General features: G+C 26.6%; 1 protein-coding gene across 5 annotated transcripts in view; it reads left to right on the top strand.

Moving 5' to 3' along the window:
* LOC145293120 (annexin A4-like) overlaps nucleotides 1–20422 on the top strand; it is a 113848-nt gene that overhangs the window by 27315 nt on the left and 66111 nt on the right. For all 5 annotated transcript variants that reach the window (XM_080139513.1, XM_080139511.1, XM_080139510.1 and 2 more), the window contains exon 2: nucleotides 8135–8228. In XM_080139513.1, coding sequence (XP_079995639.1) covers nucleotides 8139–8228 — 90 coding nt within the window. In that variant the 5' untranslated portion in view covers nucleotides 8135–8138. The remainder of the gene's footprint in view (nucleotides 1–8134; nucleotides 8229–20422) is intronic.

The following is a 20422-nucleotide window of genomic DNA, read 5'->3' as shown; positions in this document are numbered from 1 at the left end:
AGCGACCACGTGTGGTTAATTTAAATCAAATTTCAATCACATGGTTACATTATCAATAATCATGTGATTAAACCCATTGAAAATTTACCGATATTGCAAACACATTATGTTTACATTTTTAACTTTTATCATCTGAAATTTTCAAAAATCGCTAATTCACCCCACCCACCCCCCAAAAAAACTCCATATTTTAACTTCCTACACTAAAAAAATTATAAATATAGTATATTCAATATATAAAATGTTCCGTGTTTTCTTACTATATGTTTCTGGAATTATTTTAAAGCGGTTAGCTCCCCAGAAGGCTTATATATTTTATCAGCTAGTTTTACCTGTTTTTTTCAGAGAGGGTATTTTTTTTTTTTTTTTTTCAAGAAACAAATCATAAACTCAAACTTTTTATAATAAAAGTTAAATTGAAATATACTGCAAATTAAACATCACAATAATGGTGCAACATATTTTGAAATTAGAAAAATAAAAAAAACAAAAAAAACTTTGTTTTAGCATGTTAAAAGTATTTAGGTTGGTGGATAATTAAATTCTACTGTATTGGTATAAGTTTTTTTTTTTTTGCTGTTGTTTCTTGCTTTTTACAATTTTCGATTAAATACTTCTAAATTAAGCGGGATTGCTTAGATCATATTTTAAAATAAACTTTGGAGGTGTGAATACCCCCCCCACCGAAAATGTACTTGGAAAAATCGATTTTATAGCGAGATTTAAGAATGGTTACCCGAAAAAAAGATGAAAAACAAAACAAATAATCAATAAATGCTACTTTTTTTACTTACATGAATGAGTTTATTTTATGTTTTAAAGTATTTTCAAGCGCTTTTCTTTATTTTTTAATCTAAAATTGTGGGTGTGTGGGTGAGAAATATCTCCAGATTTTCTAGAATTCCCCGCTAGATTGCAAACAAAATCTCCAGATCTAGCAGGAAAACCGCTAAATTGGAAACACTGGTCATGTGACAGGAAGCGGTAATAAATAATTGTCCCTAAATAAAAAAAAAATGGCCTATCAGTACAAAGAAAGCCACCTATTTATCATAGAAAAATTAAGTATAATGTTATAATTAAAAAGAAATATATAAAAACACACATGGATATAGTAAACATATTATACCAAAACGTGGAAGCCATCCGTCCAGTGGTTTTTTAGATTATTAATTGCGAACGAACCAAGAGTTACATTTTTATATATATAGATATATATATATATAATATATATATATATAATATATATACATATATATATATATATATGATATATAATATATATATATATATGATATATAATATATATATATATATGATATATAATATATATATATATATATATGATATATAATATATATATATATATATATGATATATAATATATATATATATGATATATAATATATATATATATGATATATAATATATATATATATAATATATAATATATATATATATGATATATAATATATATATATGATATATAATATATATATATATGATATATAATATATATATATATATGATATATAATATATATATATATATGATATATAATATATATATATATATATGATATATAATATATATATATATATATATGATATATATAATATATATATATGATATATATAATATATATATGATATATATAATATATATATATGATATATATAATATATATATATGATATATATAATATATATATATGATATATATAATATATATATATGATATATATAATATATATATATATGATATATATAATATATATATATGATATATATAATATATATATATGATATATATAATATATATATATGATATATATAATATATATATATATATGATATATATAATATATATATATATGATATATATAATATATATATATGATATATATAATATATATATATATATGATATATATAATATATATATGATATATATAATATATATATATATATGATATATATAATATATATATATATGATATATATAATATATATATATGATATATATAATATATATATATATATGATATATATAATATATGTATATATGATATATATAATATATATATATGATATATATAATATATATATATATATGATATATATAATATATATATATGATATATATAATATATATATATATGATATATATAATATATATATATGATATATATAATATATATATATATGATATATATAATATATATATATATGACATATATAATATATATATATATGATATATATAATATATATATATATGACATATATAATATATATATATATGATATATATAATATAATATATATATATATGATATATATAATATATATATATATATGACATATATAATATATATATATATGACATATATAATATATATATATATATGACATATATAATATATATATATATGATATATATAATATATATATATGATATATATAATATATATATGATATATATAATATATATATATATGATATATATAATATATATATATATATGATATATATAATATATATATATGATATATATAATATATATATATGATATATATAATATATATATATATGATATATATAATATATATATATATGATATATAATATATATATATATGATATATAATATATATATATATATATATGATATATAATATATATATATGATATATAATATATATATATGATATATAATATATATATATATGATATATAATATATATATATATGATATATAATATATATATATATGATATATAATATATATATATATGATATATAATATATATATATATGATATATAATATATATATATATGATATATAATATATATATATATGATATATAATATATATATATATGATATATAATATATATATATATATGATATATAATATATATATATATGATATATAATATATATATATATGATATATAATATATATATATATGATATATAATATATATATATATGATATATAATATATATATATATGATATATAATATATATATATGATATATAATATATATATATGATATATAATATATATATATATGATATATAATATATATATATGATATATAATATATATATATATGATATATAATATATATATATATGATATATAATATATATATATATGATATATAATATATATATATATGATATATAATATATATATATATGATATATAATATATATATATATGATATATAATATATATATATATGATATATAATATATATATATATATGATATATAATATATATATATATGATATATAATATATATATATATGATATATAATATATATATATATGATATATAATATATATATATATATGATATATAATATATATATATATATGATATATAATATATATATATATATGATATATAATATATATATATATATGATATATAATATATATATATGATATATAATATATATATATGATATATATAATATATATATATGATATATATAATATATATATATATGATATATATAATATATATATATATGATATATATAATATATATATATATGATATATATAATATATATATATATGATATATATAATATATATATATATGATATATATAATATATATATATGATATATATAATATATATATATATGATATATATAATATATATATATGATATATATAATATATATATATGATATATATAATATATATATATGATATATATAATATATATATATGATATATAATATATATATATGATATATAATATATATATATGATATATAATATATATATATATATGATATATAATATATATATATATATGATATATAATATATATATATATGATATATAATATATATATATATATGATATATAATATATATATATATGATATATAATATATATATATATGATATATAATATATATATATATGATATATAATATATATATATATATATGATATATAATATATATATGATATATAATATATATATATATATATGATATATAATATATATATGATATATAATATATATATATGATATATAATATATATATATATGATATATAATATATATATATATGATATATAATATATATATATATATGATATATAATATATATATATGATATATAATATGATATATAATATATATGATATATAATATATATGATATATATATGATATATGATATATATGATATATATATGATATATATATGATATATATATGATATATATGATATATATATATATAAAATATATGATATATATATATATATATGATATATATATGATATATATATGATATATACTATATATGATATATATGATATATATATATAAAATATATGATATATATGATATATATATATATAAAATATGATATATATGATATATATATATAATATATATATATGATATATAATATATATGATATATATATATATATATATGATATATAATATATATGATATAATATATATGATATATTATATATATATGATATATAATATATATGATATATAATATATATGATATATTATATATATATGATATATAATATATATGATATATTATATATATATGATATATAATATATATGATATATTATATATATATGATATATAATATATAATATATATGATATATTATATATATATGATATATAATATATAATATATATGATATATTATATATATATGATATATAATATATAATATATGATATATTATATATATATGATATATAATATATAATATATATGATATATTATATATATATGATATATAATATATAATATATATGATATATTATATATATATGATATATAATATATAATATATATGATATATTATATATATATGATATATAATATATAATATATATGATATATTATATATATATGATATATAATATATAATATATATGATATATTATATATATATGATATATAATATATAATATATATGATATATTATATATATATGATATATAATATATAATATATATGATATATTATATATATATAATATATGATATATAATATATATGATATATTATATATATATAATATATAATATATATGATATATAATATATAATATATATGATATATAATATATAATATATATGATATATTATATATGATATATAATATATAATATATATGATATATTATATATATATGATATATAATATATAATATATATGATATATATATATGATATATAATATATAATATATATGATATAATATATATATATTATATATTATATATATATGATATATAATATATAATATATATGATATATTATATATATATGATATATAATATATAATATATATGATATATTATATATATGATATATAATATATAATATATATGATATATTATATATATGATATATAATATATAATATATATGATATATTATATATATATGATATATAATATATAATATATATGATATATTATATATATATGATATATAATATATAATATATATGATATATTATATATATATGATATATAATATATAATATATATGATATATTATATATATATGATATATAATATATATGATATATAATATATAATATATATGATATATAATATATATATGATATATTATATATATATGATATATAATATATAATATATATGATATATAATATATATATGATATATAATATATAATATATATGATATATAATATATATGATATATAATATATAATATATATGATATATAATATATAATATATATGATATATAATATATATATGATATATAATATATATGATATATAATATATAATATATATGATATATAATATATATGATATATAATATATTATATGATATATGATATATAATATATAATATATATGATATATAATATATAATATATATGATATATGATATATAATATATATGATATATGATATATAATATATATGATATATAATATATAATATATATTATATATCATATATAATATATATTATATATCATATATAATATATATTATATATCATATATAATATATATTATATATCATATATAATATATATTATATATCATATATAATATATATTATATATCATATATAATATATATTATATATCATATATAATATATATTATATATCATATATAATATATATTATATATCATATATAATATATATTATATATCATATATAATATATATTATATATCATATATAATATATATTATATATCATATATAATATATATTATATATCATATATAATATATATTATATATCATATATAATATATATCATATATAATATATATTATATATCATATATAATATATATTATATATAATATATAATATATATGATATATAATATATAATATATATAATATATAATATATATGATATATAATATATATAATATATAATATATATAATATATAATATATATGATATATAATATATAATATATATAATATATAATATATATAATATAAATATATAATAATTATATTTTATGCCTACAGACAGTGTTTCATGCTTTCGCAGTCATCAGTCCAAGAAGTGATAATTACTGCTGGTCGGGAGATTCAAACCCAGTCACAAAGTCAGCTTTGCCTGCATTGGCTAGGGTGTTACCTTTAGGCCATAAGCAAGTCTTACAAGAATTAAGGGAAATTAAACACCTATAAATGCCAAATGTGAACATAACATAGTTGTATTAGCAACTGAAAATAAGATTTATGTGAATAAAATGTTAAAATATAATATTGTAACATTGGGAGTAACATACTTTTGGTCACAGATAGACTACAATCAATATCATATGGTTTAACGTCCATTTGACAAAGCGACATGTGTTGGAGGGTTTTTAGAACTTGATTTCCAAACTATCTATATTTAGCCAGATCTTTATTCATCCCTGCTTTCTTTATAATTCATCCTAATCACTCAATCCCATATTTTCCTTGGCCATCTCCTACCAACTGACCTTGCTACTGCAACTGTTCTACATCTACTAACCTAAGAACTTTTATCCATTCTTTCAATGTGACTATATCATTTCTTGCCAGGCAATACATAAAACTGAGAAAAACTCACCAGAGATTATATATGATATAAAAAGTTTCATTTTTGCAGTTTTAAACATTTGTCAGATTCTATTTTTAATGATTTTCTATAAGAATCTTAAACATAAGCATATAGTACATTTTATTTCGATTCCTTGGACTACTGTTCTCATACTGAGTGTTATTTTCACAACATTTTACAAGGACCCATGGTGTAGCGGATAAAGTACTTGGTAAAATTCATTTGTAAAGTTATACTCTTTTGAAGGTTGAAGGTTCAATCCTCAGTGCAGCCAACACTCAAAATACAATTGCAAATTAATTAGGACTTCTGTCCAGTTATGGCTGACAGAACAAAAGCATGCTACCTCCGTGGATTAAATAAAGGGTTCTATTCGAAATTCTGTGCAGATTCCAGAGTTTTACAGGATACACTGGAAGGAGATCAGATATTACATTGATCAAAATGTGAAAATAAGACTGAAGATGAGAAGAGTAGTCTAAAGAATCTAGATAATATGAATTATCAATCCTCATCTAAAAAATCCAGACACATATACAAGCATATAGTCCAATCCAGTATGGAAAGCACAAATGAAACTTTCTAAACTTTGAAGAAAAAAAAAAAAATGAAATGTACTAATATGAAATGTCTCTTATCTGAATAAAGGTATTTTACTCAAAGTAAAAAGAAAAAATTTGCATCATATTCATGTCTTATGATTTTGCACTCAATTTTCAAATTATACAATGTTTCATGGACTGAGTGACATAATTCAGTCCAAACCATTAATCGTAATAGTACTAAGGTTACAAAGTCTGTAGGTATAAAGCCTGGTTCCTAGAATTCCAAAATATTCAACTCTGACCCTGAATTAATAATCTGAGTTGGATTAAAAAAAAGAGTCCTGCATATTCTATTGTGAAACTGTTGACTGTAATATTGTACTAAAATGAGGAAACCAATTTGACTAAATTATATAAATTATGATTTGTTATTTGTATTTTCATGCTAATAATAATTATTTATTTTTTACTTTTAGCAAAATGAGTTATCCTAACTATGGTGCTGGACAGAATGCTCCTCCAAATTATTCCCCATACATGGGACAACAACCCAATCCAGGTTATCCACCAGTAAGTCATTTTTTAATTTTTTTTTTTTTTTGATACATTTAAACATTTAAAAAAAGATGTCTTTATATGGGATTAGTGTAATATAAAATGCTATAGTCTTTTTTTGTACGTTTTTGAGATGAGGATTGATAATTTGCATTATTTGGACTATTGTTCTCATCTTGGTTGTTCACACATTTCGGTTGATGCAACTTTTGACCTTCTTCAGGTGCATCTTTTTGAACTTGGGAAGCTATTTAGTCTAACTCTGGAACCTATACAGAATTTGTTAAAAACATTCAAATATATGAGGCTATATTTCAACTAGAAAGTAACCTTTAACTCTTATTTTTTTAAAACTCTTTTTGCTAATAATTGTTGGGATCGGGGTATACCGATCGGTAAAGAAATAAGAACCTGTTCAATAACTCCGACCATAATTAATTATAACCAAATACCGAGTTACAAAAATAAATAAGAAACATTTATTCATATAAGCAAGATAACATTAAAACATTTGTAGGCATATGCAAACAGGTGAAGATAAATTGCAAGTTTCATTGTGTAAAAATGTGTGTACTGAAGTTTATAAAAGTTCAATAGTATTGTTGAATTCTATGAATAATTGCAAAAAGTGTTTTAAAAATTCAGAAATAATTGACGTAGAATCATTTTAATTCTTTTAAAATTCTTTAATGTAATGGTTCCCAGTCACTGTGTCGTGGCACATTAGTGTGCTGTGGAATGATTGTTGTTGTGCTATGAAGAGATAATAGCCAGAAACCAGTTAGTTTTATTTTGCTTAATAAAGAGATTTAATTTCTTAATCATGGTGACAGTGCTCAATTCCAACTCTTAAGTAAAAATAGCCATAAAAAATTTATTGCAATTTTCAACTTCATACCTATTTTTCTTACCTAGACATTAAAAATGTAAAAAAAAAGAAAATAACATGAAAGATTTAAAAAAAATATTGAAGAGTTTAGAGTGTGTCCCACTCACATTCATCCACATACTGCAGCAGTAGTTAAAAAAGCACCAAGCACAACTGTTCCACTGACATTCACCATTATTATTCTGTACTTGATATTGAATGCAGGATATGTTGATATATGTGAATAAAAATTCTCCTTGTATAATCTTCTTTGCTTTTTATTATTTTACTGCAAAAAACGCTTTATGAGTATAAAATATTTATTTTTTTGTGATAGGTGGTTCAATGAAAATTTAAAAAACTCAATAGTGTGCCACCCTGTTAAAATAAAGGTTGGGTTATTGAGCCACCGAGCTCTAAAAATAAAATAGCAGCGAGTACCCGTGCGAGCACAAAAAAAAAATTAACCAAACCCCTCAAAAAAATGAAAAATAGCGAATGCAAAATAAAAAAAAAAATAGCTGCAGTAGCCAGGTTCAGAACCTGTAATGCTAAGACGAAAAGGAAGTGAAAAAAGCTAACAGTTTAGCCGCTGTGCCCACTGTGACTTATGACATCGCGTGCATTCAAAATAAGCTTAATCATTGCAAGGCATATGATGACTTTGCAAAAATATCGACGCAAAAACTGATCCCTGCTTGCAAAGAACGACTCAGTTGACCAGCATATATTAATGTTTTTGGCCAATTTTGGGATATTTGTCGTCCGAGAGTCTGATCTTTCTAACAATACAGATTTTGACAGTGTTCATCACGTCTGTCGAAAGTTTTTGGCAGACATACATGCAGACACGCACATTTTGCCTTAGATTAAAAACTAAAGTTGTTAAGAGAGTTCATTATTGTGTAAGTTTTTTTTAAAGAATTTGAAAGTCAATATTTTTATAATTTCGCTCTGTAAAAAAAAAGATATCAAGATTAACATTTTCTATATTTTTTCAATGTTTTCTGTTTTGCAAATTAAAAAAAAAATTACTATAATAATTATTAAAAAGTGTCTTTGTTCTAATGTGTAATTTTTGTTTTGAAATGACTTTTTATAATTTTGGTTCTGTTTGCCCCCCCCCCCCCCCCGTCTCCTCAGTCATTATTGTTTTTATTTATTTACGAGCTTTACACCCCCCCCTCTCCCTCACTGCCATTATTATTATTATTATTTTGAAATTTCTTTACTTTGGGAAAAGTTCAGTCTGCCCCTCCTCTTTCTCATTATTTTTTCTTAATCATGGTGACAGTGCTCAATTCCAACTCTTAGGTAAAAATAGCCATAAAAAAAATTATTGCAATTCTCAACTTCATACCTATTTTTCTTACCTAAACATTAAAAATGCAAAAAAAAAAAACATGAAAGATTAAAAAATATTGAAGAGTTTAGAGTGTGTCCCACTCACATTCATCCACATACTGCAGCAGTAGTTAAAAAAGCACCAAGCACAACTGTTCCACTGGCATTCAGACTTCTCAAATGCACTTGTGATGTTAGGTTGTATAAGGTATTAACTTTTCGATTATTGATACTTATCAAAGACATTCTGATACAAAACCTATTTAAGAATACTGCCAGATACATAAAGTACATTTGCAGCCCAGCCATTGCGGAGTCTATAGGGAACAAACACACACACTGACAACTTTATATATAGATAATGAAAGTTATATGTATTTATTGCATGAAAAGTTCCTTTAAACTCGAGCTCAGCTAAAATTCTACAGATATACACAAATATCTTCCCACAATAAAATAAGACAAAAGATGAAAATCGAGAGAAAGAGCGAGAAATTTTGTTTTTAGAAAGAAATTAGTAAAATAAAGCAATATATTATTAGTTTTAAATTTTAATGTTTGTCTTTTTCTTTCTTTAAGAGGATTTAGTAAAGTTTACAAAAATGTGCTCATATTATTCACTGTTTCCTAGAATATATATTCCATAATTCATAAGTTCAATAGTTTAGGATTTTACCAAGCACATGTATATTATTAAAATATTATTACAAGGGCTATGACAGCAGAATATTCTTTTTATTGCTTTGACTCTCGAGTATATATCTGACCGAGTTAGACACACTTAATCAACCAAGAACCACATCACTCTATGTAAAAGCATATAAGATATCAACGGATACACACTCCTAAGTCAAAACAATAAAAAGAATTTTGTTGTCCTGGCCCTAATTATTACGCATTGACATATCATAGTGAAATTAGTATAAATTCTAAAAATTTGGAAAAATTATCCAGTAAATATGCTAGATGAATTTTTAACAAAAAATCGTCCACAATTATGTTCTGTTTAAAAATGGTGGATCCTTATTTTGTCAATTAAAGTCAAGGGTTATTTCCCTTGTTGTCATACTTGAAGCACATGTTCCCATGCGCAAATTTTATAGCAAGCCCCACTCTCCCCAATGGTTTACTTCTACTTGTGCAGCTGCCATAGCGCAAAGATTTAACCAAGTCCAGTTTAAACAGACAGAAGCATATAGAAGCCAGAAGTAACTGTAAGAAAGAAATAGCGACAACTAAGAGAGAATTTACTGAAACCATAAAAAAAACGCATCAAAGCACAGAAATTAGGAACCCATACTGGCCACCATCTAGGAGTGTAAGCCATTTTGAGTTTCAGAACAGTTTCAGATGGTGTTTTGTTAAAGCACCTGTTGCGTATATAGGCTGCCGCCATAAGTGCATACGTCCAGGGGTTTTTAAGGAGTTTTGATTCAATGAGTAGGCATCTTGCCATTTCAAAAAGTGTCCGCCACGCACGTTCAGCAGTCCCGTTTTGGTGTGGCGATCTAGGAGCTGATGTTTCATGCCTGATATGATGGTTAATTAGTAAAAGTTCCAAATCTTTATTGGTAAATTCCGTACCGTTGTCAGAGCGAATACACTTGATTTCACCGTAGGGACCATGTCAGCCAGATATTTCTTAGTTGCTAGCAGGGTATCAGATTTGTTCTTTAAAAAGTAAACTATTATTAAACCTGAATGGTCATCTACGAAATTCAACACATATCTATAATGTTCTCTGGCCATCGGTTCTACGGGACCGTTTTAGTCACAATGCACCATTGATATGATTTTTTTGGCCTTTTTGTCTGGTATCTTGTTTTGATAGTTTGTCATTTTCCCCTGCATACAGACGTCGCAGTTGAAGGTTTTTGATGTTTGTATTTGCATTCCATCAACTACAGTCGGCAACTTTTTGATATCAGGAATATTGCAGTGTCCAAGAATTTTATGCCATGTCTGTAGATCATGGCAGGTGGTTTTTGATGGGACTACGCTATTTAAATAATATAGTCTTCCATTTTCTTTAATGTCGAATACAGTTCCATTCGGGTATACCAGTTTTGATTTATTGGGGCTAAAGTTTATATTTGCACCTTGTTTTGTGGCAGCTTGTACAGAAAATATATTTTGTTTAAATTTTGGGATTAGAAGAGCGTTTTCTAGAATACAGAAACACAGTTCACCTTTATTGTTCTTTAGCGAGATTTTCGCATTGCCTCTTTTCAAAACGATATCATTGACTCGACTCCCGTCAGCTAGTTCTACAAAATGATTTTGTGGCTTAAAGTTGGGATCAAAATTGATAAAATCAGATTCCTTTGTAATCACATGTGCCGTGGCCCCACAATCGACAAGAAAATTATTATTGCTTGTTGACGCATCAAATGTATACGAAAATAAAAATGTATGTTCGCTAACAGAGCTCTCTACATTTTTAATCCTGTATCTACATTGGAAACTCTTGTGATTAGGTCGTCCACAATTATAGCAAATAATTTTTGTACTTTTCTTAGGAAAAAACCTGCTTTCGGCAAAGTTGCGTTTTTTATTCCTGGCATGGGTATAATTCGATTTTGGTGTTTTTATGTGTGTATTTTTAAATTTCATGATATTTGTGGGTTCGTTTTTTTCTGTGATCATTTTTCAGTTTCTTCATAACTTCTGAGTGCTACCTTGAATTGGCTAAAAGTCATGGGTTTTTCTTTCTGGGTTATCACGGTGGTAAATGGCTTGAAATCACTTGGTAATCCCTTAAGGACCATGGAAATTAACAGACTGTCACTTATAACTTCACCAGACATTTTTAAAGAATTTGCAGTTGTCTCGGCTCTTATAATATAATCAGTAATAGTTTCGGCTTCCGTACGTTTTAGAGAGGTCAGTTCAGTGTACAAAGAAATAATTTTGGGTTTTCCTTTCGATAAATAATGCTCTATCAATATGTTTAATGCTTTGCAGCCGTCGTCCAGGGCTTCTCTCATTACCAGTGATAGACTTCGGTCATCTAAGCACTGTATTAATTCCGCAAAGACAGTTGCGTTCTTTTCAATGAAGTCGGGGTCGTTTCTGTTTTCAGGTTGTGTTTGTAGTACTTTGTGTAGCTTTTGGATTCGTAGATATCCCAGAAATTTAACTTGCCACAATTCGAATTTTGATTCGGATCCATCGAAATAAAGACGCATGATGGGCCCATAACCTCTAGGAGTGTAAGCCATTTTGAGTTTCAGAACAGTTTCAGATGGTTCGTTGTTACACACAAGTCCTGGGAGGTGACTTGTTTGTAGTAGACAGTTCCACAGAACAAAATATTCTTACCGTGTCGAAACCCGGGAAAGAACATGTGAAATTGCTCCAGAAAAGGTTTAATATTTATGAAGCAATTCTGGTTTCTGATTGGTTGGTAGCAGAATGTGAATTAATTTGATTCGTCAGTTCTTAGCAGCATCGTTTATAAATAGAATCTTCCGACTGTGTGGGATCATACCCCATTAATCTCAAAATATTGCAACAAAATTTACAACAGTGTAATAAATAATGGGCAATCAACAATTCCCCCACTATCCAACAATAATAAGGTTGTTTGCTCAGCAACTGAGAAGGCTAACATGCTTGCCAGTCAGTTTGCCTCCAACTCCACACTGGACCCTGCTAACCACTCCCTCCTTGACTTTCCTTTACGGACAAATGCTACACTAGACGATCTGAAAATCACTCCTGGTCAGGTGCATGCTATCATAAGAAATCTTGACACTTCAAAAGCATGTGGACCTGATCTCATCCCGGCTGTGCTATTAAAAAACTGCTCTGCCAAAGTAGCTCCAGTTCTCTTCAAACTTTACAACAAATGCCTTAATGAATCTTGCTTTCCTGCCTGCTGGAAAACTGCTTCTGCGGTACCAGTTTTCAAGAATTCTGGCGAAAGAACTGACCTAGTAAATTATCAACCCATTAGCCTCCTCCCACTTTTTGCCAAAATATTTGAGACCATAATTAACCAAGCTCTAGTCCATCACCTTACAGATGCTAAACTTCTGACTGACCAACAATATGGATTTAGGCAAACATGTTCCACAGCAGACATCCTAACTGTAATCTCTGAATGTATATACCATTCACTGGACAAAGCGGGAGAGGGTAGAGTGGGAGCTCTAGATATATCTAAGGCTTTTGACAAGGTATGGCATAAAGGTCTTCTCAGGAAAATCAGATCATACGGTATCACTGGAAGAATACTTAACATAATTAAATCCTTCTTAGATAAGATAAAAATCCAGGTTGTCCTCGACGGTTGTACATCTAAACAATCTATGTATATAAAAGCGAAAATGTGTGTATGTTTGTTTGTGTGTATGTATTATGTTTGTGTGTCTGCTAAAAACTTTCGACAGACACAACAAAAATTCACAAACTTGGTCTCATATGAAAGCCCCACCTTCCGGACAACAAATATCGAAAAATTGGCCCAAAGTGACCATCAGAAGTGCATCAACTGATCGATTTTCTGCAGGGGGGGGGGGGCCCAAAAAAGTGACATTTTAATGTTAAACATTACATATTTTTAAATCGATTTATAACTGCCCCCCAAAATACGGCCGCCAACTCTTCTACATAAAGTATACACGCGGCCGTTTATTTTGGGTCAACTTATATTTAAAACCCGCTGAGTCATGTCACGTGATCTTGACGTCAGCAACCTCTAATGGCAGTCTGAATTTACAATTTAAAAATGTTGTTATCGGTAAAAAAAAAAATTAATTAAAGCTAAACTATGAACTTCTACGCTATGGCAACGTTACCAAAGTTATTACCACATTCAAAATAGGTAGATACGATAGTTAAATGAAAAATAAAGCCAAGCCAAACATGTGAAGTAAAAAAAAAAATACGCTTACAAAAAATATTAACGATAGAAGATTTTTTTAAAAATAAAAACAGCCAGACGCCATTTTCCAGTCTTTAGAGTAAGGCAGACAAAGTGAGAGAGAGAGAGAGAGTGGGAGAGAGAGATGTCTAGACAGATTCGACAGGGGGGAGGGTCAACAATGCATGCGTCAGATGACGTCATGGCGTCGTGACCTGATTTACTTTAAATAGTTGATAAACTGAACAAACTTTATATACGCCGCTTTAGCACAGGTAGTTAAGGCCTTGGTTCATTATCTAAACGTTTTGGGTTCGAATCGTGGTGTGAGATGTTTTTTTTTTTTTTCGATTTTTTAAATTTAAATATTGAACCCTGTAATTTAAGCCATTTTTCACATTATTTTTTTTTTGTGTTTTACCCCCCCCCCCCCCGCTTAATTAAAACGTTTTCTTTTCTTACTTCGCTTATAACAATGCTTACATCGTAATCGTCGTCGTAACGCTCGACGACTTTCAAACATCTTTCACTTCTGGCTGGCCGATTTTATTTTCAAACTTCGCCTCAGGGGTTCAACTTCGATCCACCCCCCCGGCTTCTTTTTTATTTAACACCACACACCCCTATAAACACCCGGGCAACGCCGGGTACCCCTCGCTAGTATGATATAAATGCGGGAATGCCTCAAGGGTCTATCCTTGGATCTCTATTATTCCTAATATTCATAAATGACCTCCCTGATAAAATTGTCTGTGAGATGGGTATATATGCTGATGACACCACGCTCGATAACAGACACGACAGGAAAACAAACGAACACATATCTAAAGAAATGGCAGAAACACTAGAGAATGACCTCCGATCTGTAATGGAATGGAGACAAAAATGGATGGTCACATTCAATGCTGCCAAGACTAAATTTGTTTCCTTCAATAATTACAAGAAATCTTCTCTACCACGAATAGCAATGGCCAATGACTCTTTATCTGTAAGTTAATCTTTTAAACTCCTTGGCCTAACGTTCACTGGAAACATGAGTTGGAACAATTTCATTGAGAGTATTGCCAGGACTGCTGCGAAGAAGGTAGGTTCTCTCTACCGTGCCAGAAAGCTACTAACGCCCGAAAGTATCCTGTACCTTTATAAGGTCACCATTCGCCCATGTATGGAGTATTGTTGTCATATTTGGGTTGGTGTATCTGCTACTAGTCCCTCACTCCTAGACAAGGTTCAAAAGAGAGTCGCCAATCTGATAGGTCCTGAACTGTCATCTGTCCCATCGAAATGTTGCATCCCTCTGCCTGTTCTACAAGTACTTTAATGGTGCTTGCTCTGACAAACTGCAATTACTTGTACCCCCTCGACATAAATACCCCCGACAAACCCGACAAGCAGCTAAATCCCACCCCTTCACAGTAGAGATCCCTAGATGTAAGAGAGCCTTCTACTCCAGTAGTTTCTTCCCCAGAACAGCTAGACTTTGTAATTCCCTTCAAGGTCCCTGCTTCCCCAGCTGTACTGACATGCAGAAGTTCAAGTGTAATGTGAACCGACATCTTGCTGCCCAACTCCCTACATAGTACCCCTGTAACTTATGTTCCTGATAGTAACTCCCTACATCAAAGTGGCAACGTGCCTTGTTTGGGGTGAAAATGTAATAAGAAAAGAAAAAAAATACTTAATTGGTCACACAACTGTTCTAGATTAAAACTTGACAATTCGATAAATTCTATTTTTACTTGTAATTATTTTTCTACCGGATCATTTTTTTGTAATTTTTGTCATTTATACTAATTTCGCCATGATTTGTAATTATGTAATAATTTTTTCACCTGAAATGCATTGCTTTAAAAGATCACCATTCTACATATCCTCCAAAATTCATTTTTTCATCATAAGAACCTTCTCTAACATTAATCTCATAGTCCAACACGATTATGTTTTAAATATGTTTAAAAGTTAAATTGTTTTTAATGCTAATATGAAGTTCAAGCAAAATAAATTATTTAAGGCTATTAAAATATTTTTTTATGTAACATTGCACACGTCTGGGCATGTAGACTCTCGGGACCTAACAAGTTGTAAACTCAATCGCAAAAGAAACAAAGAATAGAAAAGAAGTTCAACTCACTGATTTAGGTTTTAAGAAAGACCTTTATTCCTCATCCTCCTGTCACGCATCATTTTAAACGTCATCGTCAGTCTGTGCACATGTTCGTTTTATAGTTTTTTCTTTTTCCCTACTGTGACGTCACTTCGAACACAGCTCAGCATTTCCATACAGCCACCATATGCGCATCTGCGTTCTGTTACACAAATACTATTGATAAATTTTTTTTATTTATTTATTTTTTTTTATTATTGCTTATATTTGGATTCATGTTTTTAAACAGAACACAAATCTTAGATCTATGACATCATTCCAAAGCAAAACTGTTTTGTTATGGTAATTCAAACTTCCTGAAGATGTTATAAAAAAGTTCTTTCTCATTTTATTTTTGTTGTTTTTTGTTGTTTTGCACATGCTATCATGTAGTAGTTGTTTACGAGGTCACATCGTCGAAGTTTAAGAATCTGCTCAAATACTTAGTTAAGAATCAGAGAATCAGACTTTAGAGTGAAGTTTTAAAAAGCAAAGAGATTCTTTGTTTGCACAAAAACTAATTTTAGACATCCCACTATTATTACAATCTTCTGTATTTTTTTATCTCGCCTCATAAAAATAAATAAACTAGTTTTTTTCCAGATTAGTTTATTTATAATATGAAAAAGTTTCTTTTATCTGATAGGCATTTTTTTTTTTTTTTAGTTATTAGCAAGGTTGTGGAGTTGGAAGGTAAAGAATATTGACTCCTACTCCTAGAATTCCAAAAATTTTAATTCTAACTCCTTATTTTAAAGTCTTTCAATACACAGACTGTTAATTCTTTGGAGATTAAAAACTTTGACTAGACTTCTTGCATTTTTACAACTCTGACTCTGCCCCTGAGCATTTTAACGAGTATGATTCCGACTCTGCCCCCAAGCATTTTAATGAATTTGATTCCGACTCTGCCCCTTGAGCATTGTGCGATTCCGACTCTGCCCCTTCTTGAGCATTTTAATAAGTGCAATTCTGACTCTACCCATCGAGCATTTTAACAAGCCCAATTCTGGTTCTGCCCCCCCCTCGAGCATTTAACAAGCGCAATTCCTGATGGAAATGCGTGGAACTCGGCTATACTAACTAACTCTCTCTCTCTCTCTCTCTCTCTCTCTCTCTCTCTCTCTCTCTCTCTGACCTAGCAGAGCTAACTACTGAAAAAAAGCTCTGCAGTCTGGCAGAGGTGCGACCCCCCCCCACTTCACTGACCAATAAAAGAATGTCACATCAATCCATGCAGTAGCTGATTGGTCAATCGTTAATATCAACTAGACTGAATTAATGTCTTTCCAAGGCCAAATATGCTCTCATACCTGCGGGTAAATGTTCACCTCTCTTGAGTTGACATTTTCTTTTTATCATCAATCAAAATGATATTCCCTCTTTTGTGCTGAGACAAGTCTAATAAATAATTTAGAAATAATTCTTTCAATTGAAATCTCAAAGCAAAATGCAGAAATAATTCCTTCATAAACAATTATTGTCATTCTTGCTGGTCGGTGCGTTCAATTCTATTATGCAACCCCCAAACACATAAATCGAAATCCCAAAGTAAATTAACATCTCCTCTATTGTCCAGAAATATCTTTAACCAAATAATTATTATTTATCATTTTCGCATGGTTATCCAGTCAAATACTCACAAATACCAACCCTGATATTTACTAGTTAGTATATTGCTAATGTAATCAGAGCCCTTAGGTATTATGGGAATTAGCTTGGCCTGGGGGGTGCTGAATCTCTCGGGACTAACTACACCAAGAGAACTTGGGCTCTGCTCAAGCAACAGAATTACACTAGTAATCTTCATCAAATAACTGTTTTGTATAATTCATTGTAACATAGCTTCCTATTCTAAAAGCTTCTAAGAATTGCAAACTTGTGGAACTCTAATCCTGCTGACTGTTTTCTTCCTACCTAAAGCCTTCTGTTGTATTTTGAGTTTATATAACTGTCTCTATGTATGTCTAGCTGTATATAAGACATACGTGTTTCTGTAATCGATGCTTGTGTATCGTATAATGGTTAGAATTATAGAACAGTTACTTTTTTTTGTATATGAGGTGTCTGTACGTGTATATTTAATAGTCTTTCTATGTGTATGCGGGTGTTATCACATATTCACAACAATAACAAACAAGACAATAAATGGACAGTCTTTAACAATGACAAATAACACCCTTGTCTGCTTGACACTCAGCATGGTCTCATACCTTATTCATTATCTCCTTTTCCTTTGGCACCTGAAAATGAAGGCATCTTCTTCCGAATGGAACATCCAAAACGCTGAGTTATCATTTCCAGATCTTTATTTCCAAATGTTCCACGTTTTGGAGTTTGCAGCTCTTAATCTTCTTACACTTTTTTAGTTGATCTGTAGATGCTGCGATCGGACCACAGAGACAACTTCTCCCCACTAACTAACCCAGTAGCTAGCTAACTCACAACTCATCTCTTTGATTTCCCATTACAGACTAACTCCTAATTCTAATTTCTTCTGGCTAATGTGTCTCTTACGCCAGCCAGAGTGGACAGTCTTGTTGGTCACGTCAGCCACATCATTGTTTACTCAACTAAATTCCAAACTAGCTTTGTTTATGCTTTTCCTCTATTCAAAAAACTTTTCCTTGAGCCAAAAATCTCCGGCTAAATATTTAACATAAATATTTTAACTAACATTCTTTTCTTTTAAAACATTTTTCTGAATATCTTTTTAACCTAAATAATCTAACAATCAATCATAATAATTGTTCTGACCCTTGGTACTACCTGCCACAACATAACACAGATATTATGCTGTGATCATAGCCAAAGGGCCATCATCTAGCACTTGGTTTTTTCAAGACTAAGGTCAATAGGCATCTCCTCTCTTTAATTATCATCTTTTGTTCTTAACTCTTCATATCAAGTGCCTTCATGCCTTGTCTGGAGCGATTTTGATTAAAAAAAAAGATAAAGAGGCAAGATGTTTAATTATCTGCTTAATC

The sequence above is a fragment of the Euprymna scolopes genome, chromosome 14 (assembly GCF_053919585.1).
Source record: "Euprymna scolopes isolate OS-2025 chromosome 14, ASM5391958v1, whole genome shotgun sequence".
Lineage (NCBI taxonomy): Eukaryota > Metazoa > Mollusca > Cephalopoda > Sepiida > Sepiolidae > Euprymna > Euprymna scolopes.
The sequence above is the reverse complement of the archived record's forward strand: the minus strand, read 5'-3'. Positions and strand labels throughout refer to the sequence as shown.